Source organism: Ictalurus punctatus, chromosome 19, assembly GCF_001660625.3.
Source record: "Ictalurus punctatus breed USDA103 chromosome 19, Coco_2.0, whole genome shotgun sequence".
In the NCBI taxonomy this organism is placed as follows: domain Eukaryota; kingdom Metazoa; phylum Chordata; class Actinopteri; order Siluriformes; family Ictaluridae; genus Ictalurus; species Ictalurus punctatus.
The window spans coordinates 17,730,819-17,753,937 of NC_030434.2; the positions used below are offsets into that span (position 1 = coordinate 17,730,819).

General features: G+C 39.9%; 1 protein-coding gene across 6 annotated transcripts in view; it reads left to right on the plus strand.

Moving 5' to 3' along the window:
• The window catches only part of grip1 (glutamate receptor interacting protein 1), a 303,900-nt gene that overhangs the window by 228,854 nt on the left and 51,927 nt on the right, over nt 1–23,119 (plus strand). For all 6 annotated transcript variants that reach the window (XM_053688172.1, XM_053688170.1, XM_053688171.1 and 3 more), the window contains exons 3-9: nt 8,776–8,911; nt 9,819–9,964; nt 10,615–10,698; nt 13,307–13,382; nt 14,863–15,008; nt 18,607–18,754; nt 19,276–19,445. In XM_053688172.1, the coding sequence (XP_053544147.1) occupies nt 8,776–8,911; nt 9,819–9,964; nt 10,615–10,698; nt 13,307–13,382; nt 14,863–15,008; nt 18,607–18,754; nt 19,276–19,445 (906 nt within the window). The remainder of the gene's footprint in view (nt 1–8,775; nt 8,912–9,818; nt 9,965–10,614; nt 10,699–13,306; nt 13,383–14,862; nt 15,009–18,606; nt 18,755–19,275; nt 19,446–23,119) is intronic.

A 23,119-nucleotide genomic window follows, 5' to 3' on the forward strand; every position in this document is an offset into this window, starting at 1 on the left:
AAAAGTCTTTATATATATATATATATATATATATATATATATATATATATATATATATATTTCTTTCTTTCCTTTGTAGGCACGTGCATTGAAATGCTGTAGGGCAAAGATGCCTTCAAAAATAATTTAATTAAATGTTTCTCCATTGAAAAAAATATTATAAAGAGCAGTACACAGTAATAAATGAAACAAGGGCAATGACCCTTTGCTTAAAAAAAACAAAAAAAAACAGTAGTCTCAGGTAGAATGTGTGCAGTTTTATAAGGAAATAAGCTGTGAGTTTTATTCAGCATCTTGTAAAAGCAGTCATGGTTCTTCTGGAGACTTTGCCTGTCGCATTCACTTCTTATTTTTGCAGCAAAACCCAGCAGCTTTCATTGTGTTTTTCGTCTGAAAAGTGTCTCTTACATAATATTCTGCTTTCTTTACTGACATACAAACATTTTTCTGTTTCATTTTGTGCTGGAAAACTAATGTTTGGAAATCTTAAATGTGTTTATACTGACTCGCTAATGTAGAAGTCAAAATAAAAACCTATAACAAAGTTTGTACTTTAAAAAAAAAAAAAAAAAAGTAGGGTGCCTAAAATTTTTGCACAGGACAGTATATGTTTGCATTCTAGAGCTTATGCAGCTCTCTAGACAAAGACATCACCTCTTCACGAATGCATGAATGGACAGGTCTCCGAGCTACTCTTTGTCTTCCCTGTCAACATCCATGTAGAACATTCGTCTATATAAATGCCACATTAGCACTGAGTAGGTCAGTAAGCAGAGAACGTCTGTGTGTCAAAGAGAAAGAGAGATAGAGAAAGGATGTAGAAGAGGAGAAGGATGTTTTAAGTCCGGGAGCCTTAGGAAATGGCCTCTAAATGATTTAGCATTTTCAAAGCACCTTGATGTAACATGACAACACAGTGCTGTGCATCTTCTAAACCAGAGCCATTGGAGCGCAGCAGGAGTGGGGTGTGTGTATTATTGAATGGTGACACTGAAGGCATCCTTCTGCCTAAAACAGCAAAGAGCTGCATGAGCCCATTGTCTGTGGCTCGCTCTGTAAAGGTACAATGTAGGCATTTGTGAAGCTGCTTTGTAAACTCTCGTGGCTGTGTTCCCAGAGGAATGTTGTATTGGTTTTGAATTGAAACGTCGCTGTGGGGGGTGGGGGACGGGGTTTCGTTGATGCCTGGAGGCTGTGATGAGAGGGTGAAGGGTAAGGCCAGGCACCGTAGAGAGCCTGCAAGAATGTGCTGTGTATGCAGCACGGTGCCGCACAATGCCCGCCTCAAACGTATCATGATAGATGAGGAACGACATTCTCCTCCAGTCCAGCAGACCTCTCCTCTAAATATATCTTTTAGTGGGCTTTGCTGTTTGTAGTACAGTCACTCGAGGTGGAGACTTAATTGTGTATTAATCAATTCTTAGCCGTTACAAACCGCTAATCCTGACATTTATGTAACCCATGTATTAGTCTCCCTGCGTAAGCATTCGTAGGTATTAAGGGAATGCTTAGGCAAATATAGATCATACGTGTTCATCTACTATGACGAAGCAAACACATTCCCTCCTAGCACACTATAGGTAGTCCGTTCAGGGTTTTGCGATCGCAGAAATGAACGCAAAATCGAGCAATATTCGAAGGAGCTTGCAATTTTACAACGTTTCCGCAGATTTTCAGATCCCGCATCATGTGGCATCATCACAACTAGCTCTCTTCAATTCACGTGTGTCGAACATGAGTACAGCTGAAAGGTCCCATGTACCAACAAACGCCACTGTGAAAGACCGCGCAAAACCATTTTGTGCAAATGCAAAACACCGCATTTTTGGCCCCAACAATCACAAATAAAATCCGCTAAATCCTGTATAGGTGTGTGTTTAACGTGTACAGTGTTGATCTGCAATCAGAATAAGTAGGTATATTTTGATTTGGAATACACTGATCCCGTTTCTGCAACAGACTGGTGCGCCATCCAGGGTGTTTTCCCACCGCATGCGCAGGATAGACTCTGGAACCACCACCACCCTGAGCAGAATAAAGCAGTTATTCTGTGAAAGTGAATGAGTGAGTGATCCCATTTTATTTATTTATTTTTTATGTTCTGGAACCTTCACTTACGAAATTATCCAAATGTGTGATGACCGGGGATTTTAGACTATTTGTCCTTTATGTTCAGTTCAATTCTGTTTTCTTTGTGTTGCACTGTTGGCAGTAGACATGCTAACAAAGCAGCTTTACAGAAATCTGGATGTAAATTGAGCAATGAGCATACCAGAGGTGGTAAACACTCCCTGAGATGACATGAGGAAGACACCTTGAGAAGACTCAAACCCGTCCTCTTCCATTTGACGCCCAATAAATGGGAAAGTATATATTATTTAAATGAAACAATACTGGGTCTGTTGAAAGGAGGTTTGTTGTAAGAATATTGTAAATAAGAGCCCTAGGATGACCACAGGACAGTCTTGATCATTACAGCAGCAAATCTAGGGTATCCAGCTGATATTAGGTAGTAATTCAAGTGTTTCTGGGAAGGGATCGTCTTTAGGGTACCCCTGCGGGACCATCGACAACAGCAGAAGGTGATGAATCAGGCAGGGCCAGAGGGTGAGATGAGCCACAGCAATAAAAGTGTGTCAGCATTAGTAACCAGCATCATCAGTCAGCTGGGGTGCATGTATAGCTTATTAGGTATGCTTTTATCCTATAGTGGTACAGTATAAATGAGTCTTGTGTCGTGTCAATCAACATCACATGCTTTCAGAGCATAATATATGCCAATGTATGTATAGAAAGTTATTTCAAAGCTGATCTGTTAGTGAGTCTGTGTTTCCTTTGTCTCAATGCTGATATTTGATGCTGATTAGTAGTAATTCATTAAAGCATTTGCAGCACCATGACATTGTGGGTAGGTGTACAGGATGTTCATGTAGTTGTCCTCAATGGAGATTTAAGATGCTGAAGTCAGCACAATAGACCTTGATCGATCGTTTCAAGGTACTTGGGACCAGTCAGGCTAACCCAACACCCCCCACCCCCCTGCCCACCTCCCTTTTTATATTTTTACTGTTCCAGATTTTCCCTTTCACTATTCTAGACTGGAGTCTAGACATTAGGAATGCATAGTTACTCACTGAGTGGTACTACGCTGCACTTTAATGTCAAGCATGTAACAGTCTAATTACAATTCCACTAATTCAGCAGTTGACCATGAACAGCGGACATTTTTTTTTCTTTCCGTTCTGCTGATTCAATTCAAAAAGTGCTCAATTACTGAGCTTTAAAGAGCAATTAACCTGTGCTGGCTTTATGTCCAGAAAAAGCTTACTTGCCTTGTATATGGTGCTAATATTATACCATTAAAGTAAGTTAGAGAAAATGAAATCAACACATTGCTTCATTCTAAGAGAACTGGGCAGATGAGACATTAAACCGAGGTCCTGATTTTCGGTGGTCATTAAAAATCCCAGGACACTTATCGTAAAAAGATTTAGGGGTATAACCCAGGTGTTCTGGCGAAATTCCCCCATTGGCCCTTCTCTATCATGGCCCCCTAATAATCCCCATCTCTGAATTGGCTACATCACTCTCTCCTCTACACTAATAGCTGGTGTGTGGTTGTGAGTTCTGGCTTAATATGCCCCTCCCCCTCCAATACTATGTAAATCGCTATATAGATGTAACTGTAAAATAAAATAAAAAATAATAAAAAATTTTTTGAAAGATTTGACCGTATGCGAGTGACCGTCAGCAAAGTGATATAATAATTCAATCGAATCTGAACTTTTAGACCCCAAAGCGAACAAAGCGAGAGTGAGCGAACTCTGAGTAATAACTTAGCTTTCTCCGTTCTGAAATTCATGTCTCAGTCTTATATCCTGTCACATTTTGTCCCTGCTAAAGATCAGTCTGTCATCATAAATTGGTCAATAATATGATAATGATTGAGGAGTGTGATGATAACATAAAATTGTCTGAGTGCTCTCATTAGACGGCCCTTAGGATTTCTGAGTACTCAGGCTGCGAAATTAAATGTAGTGAAAATATGTTATTTGAATTTAATGAAGTCTGGCAGCTGTAATAAAGATTAAAAGGTTTTTAGACGGTAGCCATGGTTGAGGTTCCCACTCGCACCATAATGCAGTGTGTACTGCTTTGCATAAACCTACCGAACCAGCATGTGTTGTAGCTAATGGATGAGGATTGCAGCCCAGGATGCCTTCTCTCAAACACTAGATTGGGACTTGGTTCAAGTTAGCTGGCAAGTACAGACACCTGCTTGACATAATTGGTTGGATTTTGGCGGTCCATGCATTATTTGTGGGGTTTTTTACATGGAGCCTGGGACTCCACAGAGACCTGAGTTTTAACTCTGAGTAGATGTTTGATGGATGTCTGCCTAAATGCGAGGAGAACAATAACAAATATTGCAAAAACAAATTGTTCTAAACACTGGGTACTTTAAAGGTCAAATGTCTGTTTGATATATATATATATATCAGACATTTGAGAGAGAGAGAGAGAGAGATTTTATATATATATATATATATATATATATATATATATATATATATATATATATATATACACACACACACACACACACAAATACACTTTTGCCACACTAACATCTTTCTCTCTCCATACATATACATATATATATATATATATATATATATATATATATATATATATATATATATATATATATATATATATGTTGGGAGAGATAGATTTTAGTATGACAAAAGTGTGTGTCTGTGTGCATGATTTGCTGTTTAGATAACTGCTTGAATGTGCAGGTGTCCTGTTAAAGATATCAAAGAATAAAAGTCTGACTGTTTTTGTTCAAATCTGTCCAATGATGCACCAAGAAACAGTAGAGAGGACATGTAGCGAGTAAGGTACAGAGGTTATGAACATTTATTTACTATATTCATTAGCATTAAAATGAACAAACCATGAACTTCACAGCACACGTTCAACACAAGTAAATAAACCAGTTTCTGCAAGTGATCGTATTTACATTGCTGCAGAGCTGCTGCAGTGAGGCAAGAATGAGAATTAGACGAGACGAAGAAGCATTCTAAAATGAGTGCTATTATCAGTGCCATTCGATGCATGTGCTTAGACACTCCCTCTCCTGAGTGCGTAGCACCCTTCGCTGACTTAATGCTGTTCCTGGCTTCGGCAAAGTCATTGAATGATGTAGCGCTGATCACTTACGGCTGCTAGACACGGTCATTAATTATGCACTTTTAAACTTTTAGTGTCTTCATTTCCTCCCCCACTCTTGCCCTCTCTCTGTCTGTCTCGCTTCCTCTGAAGAGTCATGCCACCTCTTTCAATCATCTTTTATGCCACAAAAGAAGCTATCGTGCACAGAAATATGATGGCCGACCTGTTCACCGTGGTAACGCCGTTGAGTGATGCAGTGTTCCCTAGAGCTGAGGGAGAAACAGAGTGACTGAGAGAGACAGAGAAGGAAGGCTGGAAAGAAGAGAGGAGCCCAAATGGATAAAGGCATATATTAGAAGTAACGTATCATCCTGCACATCTGTCCCCAAAGCTCTCAGAGCTAAGCAGGTCTGGCTCAGGACAGTACTGAAGGTCGCTCTGCAAGGCTGTTGACCAGAACTTTTAGCAAACTGAGAGTCTTTCGTATAATGGAGCAATGATAGAAGGCGTTTGTCAACAGCGTGTGCGTGTGTGTGTGTGTGTGTGTGTGTATGCGCTGATGCTCAGTGCTGGGATACTGCACCATCACCGCCCTGCTGCTCTCTGATGGATAGAGCTGACCTTGCTGTGGTTTTACTTGAGGATGGTCTCTCCTGCACAGGAGGAACCTTATCATGCAGTACTATTATGAGAAGTCGTCGATCTGACAGATCTACAAGACAGCAGTCATTCAGAGTAATGGCTTTTTTGTTTTGATGGTAGAAATTCACCACCATTAGTCAGGCCAATTTGTGTGTGTGAGGAGGAAGAGAGAGAGAGAGACTGCATACATGGTAGGCTTAATTTGCTACTGTCAGCCCCTTTGGAAGACTACACCAATTTATTCTTCATCCAAATGGGGGGGACACGTGCATTTATAATCTGTTGCCCTGTAATTTCGCCGCCTGAGGAATCCCCAGCGGAGCGAAGTTATTTTTAATGAAATTATTAGATGAAAGCAGAAGACAGACTGATGGCGGATTTTTTGTAATTAATTATGAAAGGCTGGCATCAAACGTGGAATGCGTGACTGATTGAAATGTCTTCAATTATGAGTGCTTTTTTTTTCCATCGCATTTTGCTGTTTGTGGTTTATGATTTCTATGATCACTCGCACTTACAATCATGTGCATACACACAGACAGAGTCTACGTAGCTCAGACATTCTGCCTCTTCATAGAGAGGCAGCAGGTTCAGTTCAAGGGCATCATCGAGCATCGACTAAGCCCGTTGACCCGGCTCTGCCCTGGAGCATGATCCGACATGGCTCCTCTGTTCCAGCCCATATGGTCCAATTAAATACATGAGCAGAAGTCTGAATCTGTGCTGCTGTCATTAGGCCAGCTGCTGTGACCACCAGACTGAATCATTGGGATGATGATGCTCATTCTGGACAGTAAAAATGATCGATGACCCACATGTCCTTAGGATGGCATGACTGTAGGCTGCAGATGATTTTAAACCACATCCTCTGGGGTTTATAAAGAGCAACCTTTTACCAATCCGATGGCTTACATTCACAGAAAAACTACTGTGGTTTAAAGGTGTATCTTGAGATTACAGATATGTAATTGTACAGGGGCGTCACTGAGGCACATAACTGGACTTGCTCTTGAAAAATAGAAGACTGCATTGTTTGTGTGCGTGTGTGTATATATATATATATATATATATATATATATATATATATATATATATATATATATATATATATATATATATATATAATGAGACAATGCAGTTAGCCCAATTAGCCATTTTCCCCTCCCCGGTGTCATGTGACTTGTTAGTGTTACAAGGTCTCAGGTGTGTATGGGGAGCGGGTGTGTTATATTCGGTGTCATCGCTCTCACACTCCCTCATACTGGTCACTGGAAGTTCAACATGGCACCTCATGGCAAAGAACTCTCTGAATATCTGGAAAAAAAAAAAAGAATTGTTGCTCTACATGAAGATGGCCTAGGCTATAAGTTAACACATTTGATCCAAGCATCATTTAATATAAGTGAATATTTACCCAAAAAACATTCACTGAAACTAGAGATCGACCGATATTTTTTTTTTATTACCGACACCGATTATTTGCATGTTTATGTACTCGATAACCGATATGCAGAACCGATATTTGTTTATTGTTGTAGTTCTGTTTTTCACACAGTGATAACAACACATTTTTATTTATAACAATTTTGTCAATTTCACTTCCTCCTTGCATACCATACAAAACTCTTATATATACACCAATAAATAGAGGGCTCAGATAGAGTGCAAAAAATAAAGTGCAGTGTTACTAAAGTGTATTTTTTAAAAAGAATAAAAGCTTCAGTGAGGTAAACAGATTACGTAACTCTGTCAGTTTCTTAGCACCAAGTTGCGTAAACTATATATCAAGCATTTATGTAACACATCTCATTTGTGCATTAATGGCTGTTATAGCTGTTCTGCACACAATTCTAAAAACGCCCACAAGATGGCACAATTTTTCGGTGGCTCCGATATTACAAAACCGATAACCGATTATGGAAAAATGCTTAAATATCGGGAAAGATATCAGTAAAACCGATTATCGGTCGATCTCTAATTGAAACTATTTTAAAAGCATGTTAATGACCGTTGATGATACATTTACATTGTTTATACCTCAGGAAAGAAATTGTAGCTGCGTGGTACAGTGTTCTGTCTACAGCCTATGTCTAGTGTATATTTTCACAGAGTTTTTTTGTTTTAAAGCTCTCACTCAGACAGTTAAATACCACAACAGCAGATTTCACACTGTGTAAGAGTACAATTTTTACACTTAGCTGTGTAAAGTTTACCAAATGCCACACCAGAGTAGGATCACCAGCCTGGAGCTTATAAACTGCAAGACCACTTCATACCCGCTACAAATAAAAAAATAAAAAATAAAAAATAAAAAAAAAATGTAAAGAGTAGGAAAAAGTGAAACATTCATATTTTTTCTCCTAGCCAGAAGAGAGTTGCGTCAGGTGTGCTGTGTATTAGAGTGTGAAGAAGTCAGCGGTTGAGGAGGGAAATTGAATGAGGAAGAGGGCTCCCTACCCTTGTAACGTGTCTTTGATCGTTTTGGAGAGGGATTGAATGACAGTACATCGATGTATGAGAAGGGTGTTGGGGAGCTGCTGACCAGCTATAATTGTGAGAGAGCGTGAGGGAGGAGATTGTGTGTGTGTGAGAGAGAGGGAGAGAGAAAACCATGATCTTCCTCACTTTTCTAAACCATCGTTCTGCTCTCCTCCTCAACTGTTTTTACATTTCTCTCAATTTTCTCTTCTTTCGACCAAATCCTCTTGAGTATTTCTCTAATTACCGGTCAAATCTGTTTGAGAGAGAGAGAGAGAGAGTGTGTGTGTATGTGTGTGTGTTGGCAGCTTGTGGAGTGTGAGTGTGGATGTGTGATCTACATCAGTGAGAAGAGCAGTATGGCAGCCACCAGGCTCCTCTGCTCCTGCTCTCCACTTATCTCCTGTCTGTGTTCCTCCTCCTCCTCTTCCACCTCCTCCTCTCGTCCCCCCTCCCCCTCCCCCTCACCCACAGATGAGTTTAAGGGCTCCAGCATGGTGGAGCTCATGAAGAAGGAGGGTACCACCCTGGGCCTGACCGTTTCGGGAGGCATCGACAAGGACGGCAAGCCGCGCGTCTCCAACCTGCGGCAGGGGGGCATCGCAGCCAGGTAAACACACGCTTAATCATAGCTGTTTCTGAAACACAGCCTCATGCTGTTTGCGTGAACCTCGCCGGGATGTCTCCGACTGAGTTTTGCTGCTCAGCCAAATGATCTGGTTTGAATATTGCATGAGGAGTGAAAGAGCGCCTGTGCATGTGAGAATGTGTGTGTGTGTGTGTGTTTGTGCAAGTTTTTCCCTGTTGGCTCTACGTGTACGGTGGCTGACCAAATCGAGCTCACGGGTCGTCTCACTGCACATACTCGCACATCATCCTCACTCTCTGACACGATAAATCACACACGCTTCAGAAACACTAAAGCCTCAGACATGCACTTCATCCAAGCTGCAGACTTGAACTGGATGTGATTTTTTTTTTTCTATATTATTATTTTCCCCCTGCTTTGATTTAATGGTTGTTGACTGTATTTTATATTGAAGCTTAAAACTTCTGCACAAGGACAGTGCTGGAGTGACAGCTTTTACCCTGAACATTTAATTACACTGGAAATAGCTTCCCTGATTCACACTTTTTTTCCCCAACACTCGACTTGTGTGTGTGTGTGTGAGCATGTGTTTGAAAGATTAAGAGAGACCAACCTCAGTGGTTATTTTCTCACCACAAAGCGGCCTATTAATCTTCTCCAAACAACGATCACAGCTCAGTATTACACCTAACAGGTTCGCCTTCTTATCTGTCCCTTATTCCGCTTTTATATCTTCCTCCCTGTTCGTTTCCCCATTTGTCTCTGCCTGATTTCTTTCACTCCATCTTTCTCTCTCACACACACACACCCCTCCTCCTTTCTGCTCTCACCTCACATCACCTTAATTTGTACTTTCTTTCTTATCTCCCTTTATTCGATCGACATCTTCATTTTCCTGTCCTTTCTGCTTGCCGCCTCTCTGTTGAAGGAGTGATCAGCTGAACGTTGGAGACTACATCAAGTCGGTGAATGGCATCAACCTGACCAAGTTCCGTCACGATGAGATTATTAGTCTGCTGAAGAACGTGGGCGAGAGAGTCGTGCTGGAGGTGGAATATGAGCTGCCGCCTGTTTGTGAGTATATATACATTTATAGTTTTTGATTGTGACGTTCATTTAGGATTACAGATTAAAACAGGTTTTTTTTTTATGTATTCTAGATTATAATAGAATATAATACGGATTCTGCCTAAAAGAACCAAATAGCACTTTGATTGACCTCCCAGAACCAGTCAGAGCCTCCAGGCGTGTCCTCCTCACTCTTGTAACTTCATTCAATTCAATTCAATTTTATTTATGTACTGATTTCAGCTATAGACGCCGACTCTAAGCAGATTTACAGAAGTCCAGATGTAGATTTAGATCTTGAACCTTTCCAGTTAGTTCCACTGTAGTTGCTAGAATAATTCCTGATAGTTGCTGGGGGAAAAAAAAATATTCTTTAGTATGATTAACTGAGTAGAACGCCAAGCTTTCAGCGAGAACTAAATAAAGACACAGTAAAGCATTAGCTGCTTTATTTATACAAGTCTTTTGATTAATGGTGTAAAATGTTTGCTCTATTTAAAAAGGCTGATGTGGTCGTTTTTTGATGCGCTTTTATACCACCTAGTTGTTCCTCATCGTTTGCACCGGATGATTCGCTGTACCAGGTCACTGCTCACATTTATTACATGACCAGTCAAAGCTAATTATAACACGAGCCGAATTTTGTTCTTCTGCAGCCGTTCAAGGTTCGGGTGTAATGTTTAAAAATGTCGAGGTGACGCTTCATAAAGAGGGGAACACGTTTGGATTTGTCATCAGAGGTAAGCACGTTTTCCTTCATCACGGAGTTCTCAGCAAATGTGCCTTAATGTGTTCAAGGCTAACTTGTTTCTAAACCATTGCATCCACAAGTACGTTTAAACATGTCGCATTTGTAAACAAAAGTCCTAGAGGTTCAAAATGAATGTGATAGGATTGATTATTGTTAAATATCTTTAATCTGTCTGAATGTTCAGACTTTCATTCCTCATTCTTTTAACTATGCACATTTTCATTTTCACTGTAGTCCCTGAATATTATACTTAGAATGAAAAACTGAAACTGGGGTTTTAAGGGACGTTTTAATTATTTATTTGAAAAAAATTTTTTTTATTAAGGTTCATCTGCATGGAAATTAAACTCTTTGGGGCTGTTCTGGGTTATTTTCATTTCCATTTTGTTTGAGTAATATTTTTCAAATATTCGTATTTTTGCATTGTTTTCATGACTCGTTTAGTTTATATCTGTCAGCTGTATGTGGCCAGGCCGATTGCCTGGTAACAGACACAGCGATTAATGGTGTGTTCACATCATGTCAGAATTACAGTAATTACAAGAAACTTGTGAAAAGCAATCACTTCTTCGGTGAACTCGTAATTACCAGTTGGAACACTTCTGCGTTCTCTAACTTCGCAGTGTGTGACATCATGAGGTCATACACGAGTGAAACCTCAGCCATGTCTGCCATTAAAGTAATGTTAGGCGTATATTTTTTTCTGCCTTTATATTTTTTAGATTTAGATTTGTGTCTGTTTTTATTCTCTACATTAAAAAAAAAAAAAAAAAACGACATGACTTAAAACATTTGTGTGTATTTCGGTGAGTTTGAGGAGACAAACAGCTCAAGGTAGACTCTTCAAAAGTGCCTCGAGTCCAACATGACACACTTCAACAACACTCTAAACTAACTATGATCATTGGCTTAGAGCAGTTCAGGATTTCCTAACTTGAAATATAATGACTAGTTGGGACTTTTGTTCTGTAATATGAATTTGAGAAAAGCTCATCTGATGACTTGATATATGTGTGGCAGTGTGGGAAAGCCTTTCACATGGTGAAATGTTGCCAATTTATTTTACTGTATATAGTTCTGAAAAAATGTCGACTTCTCTGAACTGAAATATGTTTGCCTTTTTAAACATGCATCTCAAACACAATTCCATTTTTGGCATTTTAAAAATCTGGCTACTCCCCCTAAAGTGAAAAGATTCGATTCTGACATTTTCACAGCCACTATCTGATTACAGACTGAATTGATTAGGCTCATGTCCTTTTCCCTACAGCACATAGTTATCTAACAAACTGATCAAGCCTGACATTCACTGTGTGAGGAAATAAAACTTAGCTAGCAAGGTTTTAGACATCTTTTGGCAGACTGTTTTTAACTGCAGTGTTTGTTAAACTGGCCCCTTACCCAACATTCTCTTTGCAAGAAGTTAGCCTGGGTAAGATTAAAAAGTAGATCTCTACATTAGTTGTGATTAAATATATTTATGAATTCTTAAGTTTCAGCCACAGCGATACTGCCACACATTTTCAATAGTTTACACATAAAAACTTTTAGAACTTGAAAGTGATTTTTCTCTTTCTTATTACACAGTAAAACATGGATTTAATGATCCTACGCATATGTAGTAGCGAATGGCAGAGACAGAAAGTAGTTGGATGTTTTTTTCAGCTGCAGTAATGACCCTGTTTCTGCCATTGAATAAGAAGGCTGTCATACATCTGAGCCATTCATTCTGGAAAGAAATATAAATGGCATCTAACCTCTTAACGGTTTCTTGCACTAGCTGAATATCTGACTGAAGAATGAAGGACATTATAATACTGTCAAATATCTTATTGAAAAAAATTACTTACAAGCTTGCTTTTTTTTTCTGCTATAGTACTCAGGCTTGTCCAGAATTATTTCCCCCTTTAGCTGTGGGGCATTTTTGTTTTTCAGTCCTGCTGAATGTGCATTTGAATTGCTTTTCCCTGGCTTTGATGATGCAGAGCACTCTGATGTCAGTGTGTGTCCAAAGTCAAGTTGAAAAGTTTTTAGTATATTGATCATGTACAATGTATAAAGTACCCAAACACAGCTGGGGGATCCCTGTGGAGCAGAATGTTCCCTTTGATTCTCCCATATTGAAGCAAGTTCATTTGATTCATGTCTACATCAAACAGAATGTGTATCACTGAGCAAATATTTCCTCTGCCTCAAGCTTCCTACAGCAGGTGGAAATGATGGGGTGTGATGACCTCCCTACTTTATCTCTACTTTCACTGTTCAATTGACTTTAATTCAGATAAATTAAATTGCTCCTAGGTCTCAATTTGTGTCTCAATTAAAGTAATATATTTCGGCTATATCCAGACTGCGAGTCACATTGTTCCAAATGGGAAGTTATCCGAGGAGTTAGTGTGAGAAAATGTGCAAATATGTCCATCCAAGAGAAATGGCCTCCACCCAGCAGCTCTAAGTCATCTGTCTGCCTCAGAACAGAGTATATGCAGAATGTGCTCGCAAAAAAAAGCATTAGTTTCCCAAGAGCGCACATGCAATATGTTTATCTTTATGGCAACATTAGTCAGAAGTGCTAATGCGGTACGTTTCCCCCATAGGAGGCGCCCATGAAGACAGGAACAAATCTCGCCCTGTTACCATAACAACGATCAGACCTGGTGGCCCCGCTGACAGGTGGGATAGTTTTTCCTCATATGAAAGGCCTTGATATTGTCGAATACATCAGAACACCAGCTTCAGAAGGCTCATTCATCATACAGATTAACATTACCACCATTCTATCGCTGCAGTATTATTTAGCATATTCATGCATCAGTGTTGAGTTTGATAGACTTTTTGTGTAAGTTTTTATCATGATGCAAGTTCTGTTGTAACAATGTGAGTCAGCATTTTCCAGCTTGGAAAGTGCTCCATATGGGTGCGATCAAAAATCCTGTTCCGTTACATTATTACTCATTTTAGACTTGCAAATAAACTAGTATGGATTTTTTGTGCACCCCTCCTACATGCCAGCCTATTTAGTGTTTGCGCTTTGCACTTTGCCCTGTGACTGTACTACTTCTTCATTCTTCTGCCCGTGGCTCTACTTCTATCAGTAATCATTTCTTTGTAATCCACGCAGACATATACACCGATATTTGGTACTATTTCCATCTTTTGCTAATGAGAGACTTGTTTTGAAAGTCAATTCCAGCCTTTTCTCCATCCACAGGCTGTCTGTAGTCAAATACAGCTAGCAACTGTAAAATCATGGCTTCTGTCAGACTTTGAGTTTCATTTTGTACTTATTTGCTCCTGACCTCTATGTTAAGTGCAACACCTTTAACTATTCTGAAGTCCATCTCATTAATGAGTCCTTCTGTATTTATTACCTGCATTTTTGTTGCTGCTATATTTATTTTTAAAAATATTGTGTTTAATTTATTCTCACTACTGTGAGTGCCTGGCTGCTACATACTGTATATGTCCTTATATGGTATAAGCATATCTGCTGAATACTACGTCATAATATGTTACAGTATGTTTACATTCACAGCATATTTATTACATTGTTATCCTTTTGCGCATCCTGTTATATCTGACATTTCCGGCGCTACACTGTTACTTCCTGTGCGTATTGTCCAGTTTTAGTAGTTTCCTTTAAGTGTACCAGCTGTATATGGTTGAAATGACAATAAAGCAAGTGGACTTGATAATTGCTTGGCTTTGAGCTGCAGCCTAGTGCCTATTTTCATTCTTCTGATATTCTACAAAGAGTTTTCCAACTCGTTTTCTGTTGAATAAAGTAGAGATGAAGCTGCGTGTATGGGGTAGATGGGGTTGTTCTGAAAGGTCTGGTGTAAAATGGAAACTTGGAAGTTATAATACTGTGCCATTAATCCTCAGTGGCTCTCCAGTGTGCTTAAGAGCAGCCGTGGAGCAGGAGCCATCTGATATAATAGTGCTCTAAGATGGCAATCAAGGTCTCCTTGTGCCTTGTTAACTTTCTTCACTGGTAAAATGCTCAGTGGGGAGTCTTTCACTATTCAGGTTCAAGGAGCCATGGATTCTTGCTCACCTTTACAGGAGTCTTAAAAAGCCAGCTCTTTTAGACTGCTGTTTTCTTCACGTCTTATCTATGCAGTATTTTTTTTTTTTTTATCTTCTCTTTCAGGGAAGGCACCATCAAACCAGGAGACCGGCTGCTGAGCATCGACGGTATCCGTCTGCATGGTACATCCCACGCAGAGGCAATGAGCATCCTCAAGCAGTGCGGCCAGGAAGCAACACTCCTCATCGAGTTTGACGTGTCCATCATGGGTAAGGCGATGCAGTTAACCTGCGAGTCTGACATGCGCTTAGCACGCATGTGCTTTGGTTGGATTCCAGAATTTTTAGCCTAGAAACACACGAAAATAGATGGTACCCTGGAGGACATGTGCACACTGACTTGCTGAAAGAGCGAGCGAGTGAGGAGAGAGAGAAGGAAAGATGTAAGGTTTAGAGTAGCCCTTGGCTAAACACCATCCGCCTGATGTCTTTGTTTGTGTTTTGAATGGGAAGTGATAGATTTTCTTCATCTGGGGTGCAGCGGAGGAGGAATGATTGAAACGAAGGTATAGCTGTGCTGGTAGTTCGTCATGCTAACTGCTAACAGCCCCACAGTGGCTATCAGACTCTGGCTGTTGGTTTTCATATTCATTTATTTGGTGGGTATTAGGGTGGGGCAATGCTTTCTCTATTTAAGACTTGAGTGATGTGTTCAGTGTTCAGGGAAATGCTGTCTGTTGATTTTTCTGCTTCATGTCTGATAGCTTCATTAGGATTTGATGAACGTTGTTGTTGCTAAACCATTTTCAAAATGCACTGAGACACTTGAATACCCCCAACCCTACAATACGTAATCTAGATCTAGAAGAAAATAGCAATACCTTAGCAATCAGTGTAGGGCAAATGGCAAGGTAAAACACTTCAACACCTTATAGTTTCTACGCTCTTCAAACTAAAACTAGATCTCTCAACCTTGTGATTGAAGCAAATTCCAATCCCAGTACTACCTCACTCACTATACTTGAGTTATGATCAATAGACCTGGGTGCCTCTGATCTGGAATGGAGGGTGAGGTGTTCATAGTGTCATGACTTGGTTACCTACCAGAGTCATCCAGTACTGGATTTAGTCATCGTTTATACGGGAAAGGCCGTATTCTTCTTGAACCATTCTTCTTGAAGGCAAAGCAGGTTACTTCGTTTATTTTGTAAGACAAAACTCTTTGCTTTGGACTGCTGGATTTCAAAATAAAGCCTGTGTTTAATTGGGAAGCTCTTTGCAGTTGCTGGAGTTGTTTCTGTTTACTTCACACTTTGTGCCACAACTTTTCTTCATAATGGGTAGCAAGTGACTCCAGTCTGTGCAGGGAATTCGGATGTGGTGCTAGCATATGGTGAGAGTGTTTTGTGTGTGGGTGTGCTTATGTTCATTCTCTCCACCTGCTCTGTATTTAAGATGTATGGTGTAACCAGGTCTTTTTGCATCAGCCTTAACCAAGCCATCATATGGAGCGACTGCTGCTAGGCATTCAGAGGTGCACCCCATCTGCTTGCCCTCTTTATTCAAATTAGAAGAGTATGTGTGTTTAAAGATGGGAATTTGCAATCCAGATATATACACGGTATATTGGAATATCAAAATAAGAAAATATCTCAATGAAATTAAAAAATAACGAAAATGGGAAAATAATGAAAATTCAAACCCGGAACTAGTAAAACCCAGGTAGTGTTGCTGCCTCACAGCTACAGGGTCCCCGGTGAAATTGTGCTCAGAGTTTCACATGTTCTATACAATTCAATTCACTTTTATTTATGTAAATGGTAAATGGCGCTTTTTAACCTTAGTAGTTCTATAAAGCGCTTTACACTGGTTCTCATTGACCCATTCACACACACACTCACTTACCAGTGGTAGCAGAGCTGCCATGCAAGGCGCTAACTTGCCATTGGGAGCAACTTGGGGGTCAGTGTCTTGCCCAAGGACACTCCTCATGTGTAGTCACGTGGGCCGGGAATCGAACTGCCAACCCGCTCTACCACCTGCGCCACAGCCGCCCGTGTAACGCTCTTCACAGTAGACATTGTCACAAAGCAGCGTTACAGAAATCCAGATGTAGATTGAGTTCCCTAATGAGCAAGCCAGAGGTGACAGTGGCAAGTAAATTAAAACTCCTTGAGATGTCATGAGGAAGAAACCTCAAGAAGAACAAGCCCCAAAAGGAACCCATCCCTTTCTGGGTGACACCTGATAGCGCACGTATAAGTCATTATACGTCTTTTCTACAGCTGTATACTATACAGTTAAACATTATTGAGAGTGCTGAAAGGATTTCAGTATGAGCGTCAGGGTTTTTTTATGATCTCAAAAGTTTCAAATCTCGAGCATCCAAGTGAAGTTATTCACTGAAGAACATGTGAGACTTAAATGTGAGGTAAATGCAGTCTTTAGGGTAGCTAAGTGGGACCATCCACAGCAATCCTCAGGCTATCCTTATAGGGCCATCCCCAGCAGCTGCCAGTGACAATCAAATGAAGGAAGCTCCAAGCAAAACTAGTGCATAAGGATGGGCCAGGCAGGTCTGGAGAGCCGAGAGACTCAGGAACGGGCATAGACGGAGAAAGAGAGAAAAGTAGAAGGAGAGTAAAGACTCTAGCTACTGCATTCCTCTACTAACAGGAGCTTGTTTATGCACCTACTGGAACATCCAGACAGGAAAGCATCAAAATAGTCCAACTTTGAGGTAACACAAGCATGAAGTAATTTTTCTGCTTCATGTAACAGTATTATATTTCTAATATTAGCAATATTTCTGAGATTATCTGCATGAGATAATCACTCCAAGGTCTTTCTGCTGAAAGGCCATCCAGTTGGTACATCCGAAAGCTTACTTCTTTACTAATTGCCTGTAGTCCGAATAAAAATACTTGCTGTAATTGCCATACTTGCCGTCTTGCCATAATTAAATAGGAGGAAGTAATCTAGCATCCAGTGTCTAATGTCCTTTACACATTCCTCAGCTTTATTAAGACGGTGTCTGCCATCTGTTTTTTCTGTCTGACACGTAAAGCTGGGTGTCATCAGCATTTCAGCGTGAAAGCTCACACCATTTCTGTGAATAATTGTGCCCAGGTAGGTAGCACATATTTGGGGGGACTAGAGCAGACAGTGGGACTAGAGCAGAGCTCTGTGGAACACTAAATGTTCTCCATGCGAGTCCTGCTTTGACCCAGTGTTCCTGTAATAGGCCCTAACCCTGACCAGGATAAAATGATTACTAAAGATGAATGAATGAAAAAAAACAAAAAACCATATCCATCATACAACAGCTTCTGGACATGGCGTTTGTCTTTATAAGTTTGTCTTTATATGGGCTATAAAAAAAAAAGCATAACACGAATGAATGTGTAATAGACGAACAAAACTGTGGTATTGTCTTTTGTACAATGTCACTAAACTCCAACATGTGTTCCTGTTAAACTGAATGTTAAATGTTTGCGTATAAACCCATCCACATCGGCAAATCTGGAGACGGTTAACTAGCAGCCTCACTGTAAACTCTCTGCTGAGTCAGAATTAGCTGGTATTTCCATGTAAAGCTCCTCTTAGCCTGTATTCACACTGGCAGTGATGCAACAAGTCACTGGATGGAAGTCAGTGTTACTAATGAAACCTGGATTTTCTGGTCATACATTCCAGGGATGATTGAAGTAGGTGCAACGAGCGATGTAGCATTTTATGGAAGAGAAAAGCGGTTTGCTGACTACCACTGGGAGTGAGGGACTGTGAAACATTATCTCCTTTTATCTGTATGACCTCTATCCCAGATGTCCATTTTGAGTTTGTCCTCTCTACACTTCCCTCCACACAGACTCCATAGCCAGTGCTTCTGGTCCTCTCCTGGTGGAAGTGGCCAAGCCTCTGGGCTCCAGCCTGGGAGTGGCTCTGTCTACATCCATGTACTGCAACAAGCAGGTCATCATCATTGACAAGGTCAAGCCAGCCAGCATCGCTGACAGGTAAACCCTCCGTGCCAGCTTTACTCCATCCAGAGCCTGCTCGTACCCCTGTAACCTCTCACACGTCATTGTTATCTGACCCAAATCAACACAGCCAAGAAATGCAGACTCATGCACTTGTGTTCAACTGTGAAATTTCTGGAGAGATTGCAGTGCGTAGCACTAAGCGTCTAATTAAAGAAATTCAATAACTCATCTGCTGTGGAGGCTGTAAGAAAGCCTGTAAGAATAATGAAGATGGCAGATTGCTGAGCGAATGAAAGCTCTAGTGTCTGAAACGCTTTCGATGATTCTGGCATTTGTTCCCAGGAGGAACCTTAGCGGTTAAAGCTTTGTAGATAACCGATTATCATACGCCATCAGACATGACACAAAGTTTTATGCAATAATTCTCTGCATTATTGAGCAGATTATTTTATAGTTCTGTGTGTATAACAGAAAGATGATTTGTTTGCAATTTTGCCATCTAGTTTAAAAGAAGCTACTCGTAGGACAGGAAGTGACGTGGTTGTGTTGTGTAGGTGTGGGGCACTGCATGCCGGTGATCATATCCTGTCAGTAGATGGCACAAGCATGGAGTATTGCACGCTGGCTGAAGCCACCCAGCTCCTAGCCAGCGCCTGTGAGCATGTCAAAATGGAGATCCTTCCCCATCACCAGACTAGACTGGCCCTTAAAGCCTCAGATCACGGTAAGACACACACACCGAGCCCAGTTTACAACAAATCAGCAAACACAATCACCATGTGAACACTGCACTGTTGTGCCATTAGCTCATATACTTGCTATCGTTACGCATTTTATTAGTATCAATCATGTAAAAAACAACAGATTTCATTGTTCCACCAACATGCAATGATTTTGCCTCTCCTCTAAATACACAGTAAAAGCCCTAGTGTTGAGTAAACAGCCAGAGTGTTGAATTTACACCCTACAGCATTAATATGGAGACAAATGAACACTCTGGGTGTTTATTCAACACTAGGGATTGTACTGTGTACCTTCTGGTTTGTGTTTAAGTCTCCACGCACATGCAGGGATAAAATACCGCCAAAAAGTCTGTTTCAGTCACAGATACAAGGCGATGTCATTTCATTTGAAAGTTTATTGTCTCATATGTTTTTATTAACCCACCTGCAGCAGTGTTTCTTGTCACTACTATTTGAGTAATTAAATATCACATCACCCTCCTTTTTAAACTTGTTTCTATGCAGGAAGTCTTGTAAGTCTTTAAGAATTTTCTGAAATATTTGGTAAAACACACACTTCTTACTCATCTTAACTAATCAGTCATTAATCAGTTACTAATGAGTTATTAATCAGTTACTATTCCGTTATTAATTAGTTACTAATTAGTTATTAATATCATTAATCAGTTAATAATCAGCTACTAATCAGCTAATAATTTGTCATTCTTCTGTATTTTATTAGCAGTCTCATAGAATATGTTCTGACTGGCTGAGAGCACTACAGTGTGTTCTGATTGGCTGAGAGCACTACAGTGTGTTCTGATTGGCTGAGAGCACTACAGTGTGTTCTGATTGGCCAAGAGCAGTATGGTGTTTTCTGATTGTACTTTTGGGTTTTTTTTTTTTTATACTGAAATAGAAATATACATGTACACATGTGAATATCATGTATGCCATTTATTCAGAACCCTTTTCTTACATCAAGCACACAGGTCATCGTATGTTATAGAATGTGGATATTTTTTGCATTTGACTATGTAAATATTCTTTTTAAAAATTCAGACAGGATTATTTCTAACAGTAAAATAGAAATGTGTCATTTCTTTCCTAATACTTGGGTTCACTTCTCTCTGCTTTAGTTAGAAAGCAGTCCTGTCAGATGAGGATTCCACTAGTATCTTGAGATTCTGTCGTTTGTAGCCCACTATTCCAAATAATAGGTGTACAGTTCAGCAGTTTAACATGTCAACTACTGTCCCAAATAATAGCAAATTTTCTATAGAATTGATGTCTGGTGGTCTTGTAGGCCAGACGAAGTGTCCCCGTGTTCCACCGTGCATGTCAAACAAGACACCCACAGATTTGGCCTCTAGCCTTGTTATCCTAGAACATGGGAGGTTCAGTGTTGCTTTCTGCTTGGACATGCCGCTATAGTTACTTTCGTCCAGGTGTGCATCCTACTGACCTTGCACAATGGCAAGGCAGAGATGAGAATTTTTTTTTTTCCAGAAGACTGATGCTTGCCTCTTGTGTATAAGTATACGTACATATGCACCAGACACAATACTCCAGATGTTCACCTCGCTATTTACACTACCATGCACATGCTCACTCTCACACACACCCTTAAAGCTGTATCTTTGCAAACAGAATAATCCAAGGTTCCCCGCCTACACCCAGCACAATCTTGTTCAACCATATAGACACTTGCATACACAGAACTAAACAAAACAGTGTGCCACATTTTGTCCGAGCCAAGTCAAAGGCAGTCAAATTATAGTGCAGCAAAATTGCTGACAACAGTGCTGTTTGTACTGTAAGTGATTCATAAATTAAATGACACATTTGTCCACACAAGCTCGAGCTATAATGCTGTCCTGAAAACGTCCTTCTGTCATGACCTAGCTGTGCTTTTTTTACTGCTTGTGTGTTTATGGTTATTTAGTTTACAGTCAGTAGGTTTACATGGACAACAATACTCCGATATTAACCCGATTAAGACGATACTCTGATTAAGAAACTAGCATGTAAACAGCGATTACTGATTAGCTTAATCCGACTAAAATCATACTCGAAGTACACACAAATCGAATTCAGACATGTACACACCTTAATCACACTATTAACGTCGTGTGGGAGTTTTCACCGCATTTTGCGACAGGACACGATCACACACGGCAGTGCTCAACCATTTGACCACAAACGAGAGGCTGCATCCGGAACCACATACTTACCTGCTATGTAGTAGTTGAAAGACATGTATCTCAGCTACTATATAGTAGGTAAGTACGCAGTTTGGGACGCAGCCCATGGCTTCAAGCAGTCATCTATTTGCATGTACAGCATGACAATTTATTAACCGCACTTGAAGCGTTCATAAAATTAAAAATGAAACACCCAAAACTGTCTACAGTACCATAACACAGAGCAGCTGTATGTCGAAACGTGAAATTCTGGAGGGAACGTCGGACGGCGTGGCGCGGTGACGTAATGACGTGTGCTGTTAATCCATCTATGTTCTTTAACATGTAAAATAGGAACATAAAAGGAATATTCTAAAAGCAACTCATGTAAATACCTTAATCACAATATTGTCTTATTCAGAATAAGGTCCATAAGTAGATTACTGCTGTCCATGTAAACGTAGTCAGTGATTACATTAGCTGTGTGCTAGAATGTAATTTTATGAACAAATTCAATAGGGTGAATATCCTCTAAAGACTTTGCCTTGATATCACTAATAGTCTGTTATCCTGCCTTCCTGCATAAAAGATCTTAAAATCAACTAGGGATGTACTGTAATGAACAGATAATGTGTTGTAAACGGATACCTATAGAGAAATACAGATACGTATATGAGGCATGTTAATTTTTTATTGATTAATTTTTTTAAGAAAACTTGTCAGAGAGGTTCACCGGGCATCTGGTTGAGACTCGGTGTGCAACAAGACTATGTGATTTAAGAGAGAACACATTCAGTAATATGAACATGAGTTGCTGTATGATGCTTTTACAAGGTTCATTTGTTCATCCTTAGTAACTGCCTGGTCAGGGTAGCGGTGGTTTAAATTAGGTTGCTGCTGTGAGTTGTTTATATTTAAGGAAATAGCACCAGCTAGATCCGTTAGAAAATATTGCAGGTGGATACAACCAAAAATAATGACTGGGCAAGCAGAATTAAAAAAACAAAACAAAAACAAAAAAACAGTCACGCACACACATCTAGTGGATTTTTAAAAATGAACAAAAACATTCTGGTTTTGTTAACTAACTGTAACTGAATATAGTTACAGTTAGTTAATATTTGGAACGCTAAACAGATACAGATAGTGTCATTGTGTTTATATCCCTAGATGTTCCGATACGATTCTCTGACGTATTTTTATGCCGTGAACATGTTGTTTTGACTCTTACACATGAACAGAGAACACAACTTGTCTTACATTTTATTTATGCCACTGAGGATTTGTACAATTGGCAGTTGACTCAGTTACTAAGAGGTCATCAGTATCGGATGTTGGTGTCGGCTGATACTCGGAGCTCTGATATTAAAAATTGAGGGAAAAAAAATATAGGATCCTTAGAGTTAATCATCAAGGCAAACATGAAAAAGTGTTTATATTTATATTATATAATATGTTACATAAAAAAAAAATATATATATATATATATATAT